Source organism: Arctopsyche grandis, chromosome 9 (genome assembly GCF_051622035.1).
Source record: "Arctopsyche grandis isolate Sample6627 chromosome 9, ASM5162203v2, whole genome shotgun sequence".
In the NCBI taxonomy this organism is placed as follows: domain Eukaryota; kingdom Metazoa; phylum Arthropoda; class Insecta; order Trichoptera; family Hydropsychidae; genus Arctopsyche; species Arctopsyche grandis.
This window is the reverse complement of record NC_135363.1, coordinates 30,156,691-30,166,074: the sequence shown is the minus strand read 5'-3', so window position 1 is coordinate 30,166,074 and position 9,384 is coordinate 30,156,691. Positions and strand designations below refer to the sequence as shown.

At 33.0% G+C, this 9,384-nt stretch overlaps 2 protein-coding genes across 3 annotated transcripts; one reads left to right on the top strand and one right to left on the bottom strand.

The window, feature by feature from the left end:
- The first annotated feature begins 373 nt into the window (after nt 1-373).
- Nucleotides 374-6,663, top strand: LOC143916993 (uncharacterized). 2 transcript variants are annotated; one of them, XM_077438348.1, is made up of 7 exons: nt 374-495; nt 858-971; nt 1,037-1,162; nt 1,234-1,368; nt 6,052-6,098; nt 6,228-6,384; nt 6,467-6,663. In XM_077438348.1, exons 1-7 carry the CDS (start codon nt 456-458, stop codon nt 6,502-6,504), a joined length of 657 nt encoding a protein of 218 aa, XP_077294474.1. In that variant the 5' UTR covers nt 374-455; the 3' UTR covers nt 6,505-6,663. The 2 variants fall into 2 exon arrangements, with proteins under 2 accessions (XP_077294474.1, XP_077294473.1); XM_077438347.1 differs by having other exon boundaries at nt 1,037-1,165.
- A 294-nt stretch (nt 6,664-6,957) lies between these two features.
- LOC143917006 (nanos homolog 3-like) lies at nt 6,958-9,382 on the bottom strand. The gene is made up of 6 exons (XM_077438366.1): nt 9,299-9,382; nt 8,363-8,443; nt 7,630-7,680; nt 7,490-7,551; nt 7,240-7,411; nt 6,958-7,129 (listed from the first exon to the last, which is right to left on the bottom strand). The coding sequence occupies exons 1-6, from the start codon at nt 9,306-9,308 to the stop codon at nt 7,065-7,067; spliced, it is 441 nt and encodes a 146-aa protein (XP_077294492.1). The 5' UTR covers nt 9,309-9,382; the 3' UTR covers nt 6,958-7,064.
- Nucleotides 9,383-9,384: the final 2 nt, after the last annotated feature.

Sequence of the window (9,384 nt, the reverse complement as noted above, 5' to 3'; positions counted from 1 at the left end):
AAAAAAAACAGGTATATATGATACTTCAAATTTGGGAATTCCAATGACTAATATTCGATGTTATCTTAAGTGAAATCAAACCTACATAGTATTGTTTGCTACCTGGTGAAAGTTAGCCGCATAAAATTTGATACGTCACGTCATTGGAATAACAATCATATATTATTTACGTTTGCCAATACATAAAACTTACACAACAAGCGATTCAAATTAAACATATACTTACCACAGATCCATTTGGCGATGAAGTACTTTCAATGAACTGATTCATTATTCCATAATTCGCAATGTATTTGTACATCTAACCACACTGACATATATATGTAACTCGTACCAGATATATTCACTCTACCTACAATAACATAGACGTACATACATATTTGACATATCGACTTTATTTCAGTTGAAAACATTGGCGTCTAGATCAACATCGTCACCATCTAGCCTCTTCCATCATGAATGCACCGAACAGATCTGATCCTCCAGCCAGCACTAGTAAATATTGTCAACATTACAAATTGATTATAAATTATATATATGGTGGGTATTCGTGGGGAGATTTGTCGGTTGATACGTTGTGTTTCTGACTAGGATGTTTGGCATATTTAGACAGACACTACGAAAGACAAACCTATCTGTTTCATTTGTGAAGATCTTTTGTCAATTTGAGATCATATTAACCAAATAAAATCAACTGCATGTCAGAGTGAGAGTGCAAATATGACAACTCCACTATATCAAAAGTACATATGTAGGTTATTAGCTGAACAATTTGTTACAAAAATTAGTCAATCAAATCACTATCTGCAGACACATCTTTAGGGGAATGCTAACATAAACAATTGTACTTATTGCAGCTCCTATAAACAACCAGCAGATGATGACCATTCCAAATTATACACCATATCCAAGGCAATTGATGATCCAAATACCAATTACTTTGCCTTCTATGAACGGTTTCATATACGACGGTACTCTTTTACCCTATAAATTACTATTCAATATTATAATTCAATTAACATATAAAACATTACAGCTCCTGGAAACAACTTTCCAAGTTCAAGGCCTCAAAACTACGTGCCACATACAGGACAAATGATGATTCAAATACCAGTACCATTACCGCCAATACCAATGGGTGGATTCATCCATCCAGGCAACCGTGGTAAATCTTGCCAACGCAATAATAAAATTTTTATCGTTTTAATAATAGCCTGAGCATTTTATTTTCAGTGGTGAATTTTTCAACTCCAAGGTGCAACGTGCTTACCTGTCCTGAAAATTACCCGCCTGTTCCTAGACCTTTTGCGATACAGTTTCCAGATCCGGCACCTTCAGCAAATAGATCCGTTGCTTCAGTTTGTCCTGGTACTTAAGTGATTTCAAATTATATATGTATATGTACCTAAAAGTCTGTCCACTATATGAGTAAACTAGAGATGTAAAACTAACTAATTTTCATCCGTCGTAATTTGGCCTAACCAAAGCTCAAACCGAGCCACTTTGAAATGCATTATACCAGGCCTGCTCATTGCCTGATTCGAATTTTTGTGCGGCCCACCAAATTGCTGAATATTAGAGTATCACTCTTTTATGTTGAAACTCTTTTTCATGACAGTAAATAATCTATATCTATAAATAGTATTTTACTTGCGGCCTGACGTTCATTTTTAATTCCTAATGTGGCCCTTGATTCGAAAAGTTTGCCCAGGCCTGCGTTATACCATATTGATCGAATGCACATATATATATATATATATATATATATATATATATTTATGCATTTGGGCACTGAACGCTATAACGATATAATGAAGTTTGACAGGAAAGGAAATACGTACAAGGATAGTTCTTATTTATATATATTATCTTAGCTGTCAAGCTAATTTAAAAAATACATCTTAATTACTTAACTCTAAAATTTATAATTTACTTATATGTACTGTCCCTCACAGAGGTGTCTCTTCGTACCTCGCAAGAATGCATCCATGGTCTTAGCAGACCTGATGCACTAGCAGAGGGCATTATATGTATGTACATGAATTATATGTATGTATGTATGCACACCCCTGTGAAAAACACCCCCAGCTGTTTTATTTTTATTTCTTACTCTACTTACAACTAGTTTGTCCTTATTTCTAGTAGAAAATGTTTATGTTTATGTTTATCTCTATTCCTTATTATATAATCTTCAAAGTACTTAGGCAATAACTTATGATCTAACTTATAAACAAAAGACAATGTACTAATATTTAGACTAATTCTAATACTCATCCATCCTAATTCATTTAACATACTTCTAATACTCTTAAATCTACTCACATTCAAAATACCTCTCATAGCTTTATTCTGTATTTTTTGCATTTTTTCTAAATATTGGCCACTAAACAAATTAAGCACAGTGGCACAATAAACCACATGTGGCAAGACAATTGAATTAAACACTAAAATTTTACTTTTTTTACTCAAAATATTTCTTAATCTACATAATACAGCAATTAAAAATATTAAAACGGCAATGAGCAGGTCACGTAGTTGCACGAAGGTGGACAGAAGAAGTGCTTGAATGATATCTGGAAGAATGTAAAATGGTACCAAGAAGACCCCAAGGAAAATGAGTGGATACATTCAGAAATTTGGGTGGAGTAAGATGGATGAGGGCTGCTTAGTACAGAGATGAATGGAAACACGTTCAAGGAACCTTCGTCCAATAGTTGATGATGAATGGCCATAAATGGTGATGACTAGAGTACGGACCCAAAACGCGCCGCTCATTGTTCAATTGTTGTAAATCCTTCGTAAAAAAGTTTCGGCAAACCTTTAACAATGCATTTACAACCTTTGAACAATACGCGGCACCTTCTGGGTCCGGTGACTAGTGATGACTAGTCACCGGAGCCTGAGGGGGCCGTGTATTGTACAACCAACTTTGTAAATGCATTGTTAAAGGTTTGCCGAACAATGGATAGCACTGTGACTATCCTACCTCTAGTGATGAGTGATGACCTACAGTTCATGGACAGAAAGTTGCAGTACGCTGAGAAAAAATAATCGATATAAATATTTTAAGATTAATATTTATTTTGTAAAACGGAAGCGATACGGCGCGGCATACTTTATATAGATACACGAAATTACGTTTTATTTCAACGTCACACTTCCTTTATATTTTTTACATACCTCCTTTACGTTTCACATGGCTTTCGTGTCACTGGTCATTTTTATCTCTTATCCGATCGTTTTCATACTTTGCCATATTGCTCATTTTGGTCATCAATATACGTAAATGTATCGTCTGCCATTACGTTGGAGATAAAATATCGTATACAATGCGTAACAAATATCCAGAATCTCGGATACGGTGACGTTTATGACGGTACGTAAGGCTACCATAATCTATCTTCAACCTTTTCGCCTTATATGCTATTTCAGATTTTAATTGTTTAAACGCCTATAATTCATTCTATATTTTATAAAAGTTGCTCTATAGGTTCTCGTTATCTCTAATATTCAAATATTTATAGTTTTAACTCTCATATGTATATATAAATTTCAAATTTGGCGTCTAGCTTCATGTAATGTAATACACGATATATATTGATTTTTGGCCAAATATGTCAAATCTGACATTTCACTGTATATCTCCTCAGTCGGTTTTATCTGCGAGATATTATATGGGACTCTTTATCTGGACTGGGGAAATGATTTATTTTAACTTTTAAAAGCTTCCAGACATTTTCGATAGGCTAAAGGTTTGGTGAATTGCCTGGCCAAAGAAGTAACGGGTTACTATGGAAGGCCATGAAATTTATTTTTATTTTTATGGTAGTGTAGCATGGTGCATTGTTTTCCATAAAATGGTATGCTGTAACTGCAGTCGTAATGTCTGCTATTGAAGGCAGAAAAACATTTTGCAGATCATTCCGGGAACTGACCCTGACGCATAGATATTCCCTTCGACAAAAAAAGGGGTCAGCCAAGCTCATCGATGCCTAAAACATAATTTAAAAAACATAAACACATTGTTATTTTTACGATACAATCGTCTTAGAATGCCTCTTTGGCCCTTCTGCGAACTAATTCTCTCATTTGTGGAGAAATTACAACGCCTGATGCATCCGATAAATGCACATAAAACATAGGTATGTAAAAATGGTTAAAAAGTCAATATGAATTTAGCAAATTGTTTAAGGGTAAATTTTTACTATACCTTCTTGGAGTCATCAACAGTAAATGCTTGATGACTCTTGGCCCAATTGAGCCGGGTTGCTTTCAGTTTTTTTAAAGCAATGGTTATTTTTTGGACCGCCGTGATTTCAGTCCAATTTCATTCAAACAACGTTGTATTGTTTTGGTGGATATATCCACCCCATCGCCAATCAATTGCTCTTTGATAGCTTTTTTAATTATGAAGCTGTTCCGGAGCACAGGTTTGACAATTTTCCGTTCAGACCTGGGGATGGTTTTTTTTACCCCATACATATTGTAATGGATTGTGAAGATGTCGGCATTTAAATTACTTAAATTACTCACTTTCTTTGCCACGGATAATGCGGGCTTTGACCCCATCTACAAAAATAATGAAAATTACCCAACGTGTTTCAATTGATTACATAAAAAAAAACAAACATTCAAATGAGATATTTTAAATTATACTTACTACTTCAAGATGTATTTGATGATGTAAAGATAAAATATTTTTTATAAAATTAGACACTTGATTGCACGCTCAACGTTTTTCACTGAGAAATGACCTCATCTCGTTTAAAGATTATTTGCGCACTTCGTATACATTGTATTTCAGGTAAGGCTACTAAACAACAAGAAAAGAGTTTGACCATTCAGAGAGAAAAAATAAAAGTAGCATGACAAATACAAGTTTGGTCGCGCAGAAAGTAAAAAAAAATGAAAAAAAACACAGTGTACTGCGACTTTCTGTTCATGCACTGTATGTATGTGTGTGGATAGTATGTGTATGTGTTTCTCATTGCGATGTGATTTACATAATCAGAAAATACTAATACGTATTTAATTTTTATGATATTTTCATCAGAAATAATAATTATAATAAAAGCTCGCATACATTTTTTAAATCATGGGGAAAAATTAATTTGCTTGCCAAAAGTAGAATTTTGAACCCTTTTGTTAGACCCATTAATTTGCTTACCAAAGTAGACTTTTGAACCCTCTTTTTATTTGAGAAAACGAAACCAAATAAAAATAATCGATCTCCAAAATGCTGGAAAAAATAAAAGGAAACAAACCAGAAAAATATTTTGATTTCCATCACTTGAATGGACTAAAATTTCAAGATAATAACTAAGCTAAGTATAAAAAATCTCGAGTTCGAATTTTCGCATGATCACAAAACTTCATCTATTGTTACTACGTACATAGATAAAGTAAAAATACGGGTCTACGTGACGAGCCAGAATGTTAAATTACAGAAAACACAAATATCGGAAGGCAAAGATGGAAAATCGAAAGATCTTAAGTCGAAAGATAAAAAAAGGGTGCATGATAAACGGTACATACTCACTAAATTTGCGCGAGCAGGGTACAACAGGAACAAGAGGAACAGGGTTTTCCTCCCGTATTCTGCGCGCGCACATTAATACGGGAGGAAAAGCCTGTTCCTCTTGTTCCTGTTGTATCCTGCTCGCAAAAATCAAGTGAGTATATACCGTTTACCATGCACCCTTTTTTTTTTTGATCTTTTGACTTAAGATCTTTCGATTTTCGATCTTTGCCTTCCGATATTTGCGTTTTCTGTCATTTAAAATTCTGGCTCGTCACGGAGACCGAAAAAATACATACCATATCATCGAATATATCTAAAATCAATAAAATATATTTAATACAATACATTGGTGGTATATACTTTTTAATTTTGATATTGTTTTAGCTCTTAATGAATTACATACACCTATCGTTGACTAATAACTAAATGTAAAGTATTCTTTTTTCATTAGATTTATTTAATTTTATACATGTATATATTAATATATATGTATATTATATATATACAATGTGTATATTAATTTCAAACAGAACCTCCACTTCAGCGAGAACCTCAGCCAACAACTGTCATACCACCAGTAAGTACATACATAGTTCCATCTAGGCATACATAAAAGTACCAAAATACACACATACATATCTTAATAATGGTTTTTCTTTCTTCTACATTTGATAAACATATCACTCGCCTTTACATTCAATTACAGAAGAGCTGTGGGTTCTGTCGCAGCCTCGGATGCCCAGCCTCCGTTCACACTACGCACAATTTACGCAACAGTGCTGGAGTATTAATGTGCAGAACGTTACTTAATTACAAATGCCGAATATGTCACCAAACGGGACATACGGAAATGTACTGCCAAAGTGTGTATTACTTTTACACATGTACTACAACATTGCTGTAATTTAATAGAATCGTTATATTTTGTTTTGTTTGCACCCGCAGGAAACCCCAGGGGTCACCAGAAAGTTCATCACAATTGAGACAAGTTTATGACAAATACATAGAATATCTTATATTTTGACTAAATCACTACCTTTTCACGCAGTCATCATTTTCGTTCGAATAAAATATAAAGCATACTTACAATAATGTGTGTTGAAAGTTAATACTTATTTAATTAATTATACTTATGTATATATCTATGTCTAAAACAAATGCTCGATTTCAACAAATGACGCATATTGAAACGGTATGTGTGTATAAAAATTTATGTTTGTATAAGCTTAATATATTATTAAAATGATATTTATGTTTTAAATTAATATGTTGACTTTTCATATTGCTAGGTACTTCAAAATATGGCATAAATTAATCACATTTATCTTTCATGCAATTTTTATTCTTGAAACATCTTTATTTTGCAGTTGTAGTGTTCTTTATAGTGTGCAGTTGAAATCAATACCAAAAAAATAATAAATCAAAAACAACCAAATAAAGTCAAAATTTATTCAAATTGCTTCATAAAATTACAAATTAATCATAATAAAATGGAAATGAAATTCAAATCGAAAAAAGTATGCATTAAGATGAATAAACTTATTTATCTTCTCGGTTTTCCGTTGGCCATTCTAGGTGTTTTTGTACAAGTAATAGATGGAAAAGGATCTGAAAAACATAAAAATGAACATTATCAATATGCAAAAAATTATCAATATTAAAATGAACATTGTAATATTAAACATGAGATTTAAGATTGCATTTCAACACCTTATTACCATTTGACATTGGGCAATATTTCGCTGTATGTGCGTTGTGACCGGTTACTTTGCAAGTCGGACACACATATTTGAAGAGGATTGGGCACACAATCCTTTGATAGTTGTCTTTCAAATTATGGGTGCTGTAGTAACTACGATGTTCCCCATTTGCCTTACAGAAACCACAACACTGTAATCAAAATTTAAGTTCATCAAAGGCAACTGTAATATTTTAATATGGAAGGAAGGAAATTCGGTATATATTTACTAGTTCCTGATGAACATTCTTCCTATTCATTTTTTTCTCTCCTCGATTATTCATTACGGCTTCTAAACACACGATAATAAAAGGTCAGTAATTTCAATGTAAGGTTGGTAAATCATAATAAAAGTATAAATATGTATTACCTTCATAAAGTTTGTTGACATTGTCAATCTTTTTTATTGGTCTAAGTTGACCTGAAAACGGTTACATTATACACAATTAAATCATTATTACTAAATAAACACACAATGAAAATAGTACTAGAAATACTAATAGAACAGTAAAATAAAAATAATAAATAATAAAATAGTAATATAACAGTACAATGAAAATAGATTTGTAATTATTTTAAGGATTAGTTTTGCCAAACGAACTTAACCTGAATACTTTTTGACATATGAAACACTGTAGCTCTTTTTGATCATATACTTCATACATACATATGTGCCTATATATGTATGTGTGGAATATATATCGTTAGTAATACAAACATATGTGGGTTATAGCACAAGTATAAGTTTGGGATGGAATTACATGCAGTTTCATATATGATGGTTAAATCTAACAGGCATAAATAAATCCAGTAACGCATTGAAGAGGTGCCTGTCCTTCCCAAACCGAGGAAAAAAGCAGAAAAATATCAGAAATATATATCTCTAAAAAATCACTTTGTAATAAGAAAATAATTTTTTTTTTCATATGAAATTTTATAATTACTTCATAAATTTTATAGAATTTGCAAAGTAAAAATATAAATATATAAGTTAACTCGCCTTCTTCCCGAAATTATAAATGCGCTACTGGATTTACCTACTAATATGAAATAAAAATCATGAAATTCAAATAGTCGCTACATTAACAGGTATATTTTCTCACCGTAACCGTGTTCTGGTGCATTTACAATGCACCTGTATATATAAATTGCTGTTTTCAACAGTTCTATTTGATATGCTTCATCTGAAATTAAAATATAATAATTTTAATAACAAGATCTGGAAATAACATATGTACATAATAGTTGAGAGCAACCAAGTTCATAAGATAAAAATGAGTCATTTAAATTTTAGCCGAGTGAATAGAATGTATGTAGGTTCAGTGATCTTATCGCACACGGCAGTCGCTTCCACGAAAATCGCAAACTCGGAGAATCATATGCACGCATATCATATTGCACATTTTTTTACAAGTTTCACCAGATGTGGCTTTGCGGATTTAAATTTATGAAATTGGTAAATTTTGAATCACTTCCAGACTTGACCGACATGGACGCAACAAATTGGGTGCTTCTTTCAATCGTAGTATTTAAGCGTCCGAGCATAAAATTATGGAAATCTTATAATAATAGCAGCTGAAGTGTAGGAATGCCAATGATCTGAGTTTACTGATTAGTGGTAAAGGGAAAAGGGAAGAAATGGGATGTAATACCCGATGAAGACGTGTGTCCTTGGGTTGAAAGTTGAGTAGTTGGGCGAGTGCGGGTACTGGGTAGCCGATAACAAAAAGCGAATAACGAATAACGATGTTTAGCGTCCTTCCCGAGGTGCAAAATGGCGCCTTATCTACTACTGATAAGTTATTAGCGATAAGTGATTGGTGATACGATACGGTGAAAAGGGATACGAATTACGATCAAGTGATTCGCGACCCCAATACAATTGGACAAAACGAATTTAAACGAAAATATTCTATTAGTATAATACGATTTTAGCTTCAGATTGAAAATTTCTTTTGTAGCTTATTTAAAAAAAAATAGTTGGTAAGGCGTTGCTCGAAGACATGGAGTGATAATGCAGTGAATGAAATGCGCCTTACCTTGATCCATCTTTGCGAGCGATTGGAAAGTGCAGAGGTGCAGATGTGCAGAAGCAGTTGCGAACTCTTCGGCAAATGGACCCGAT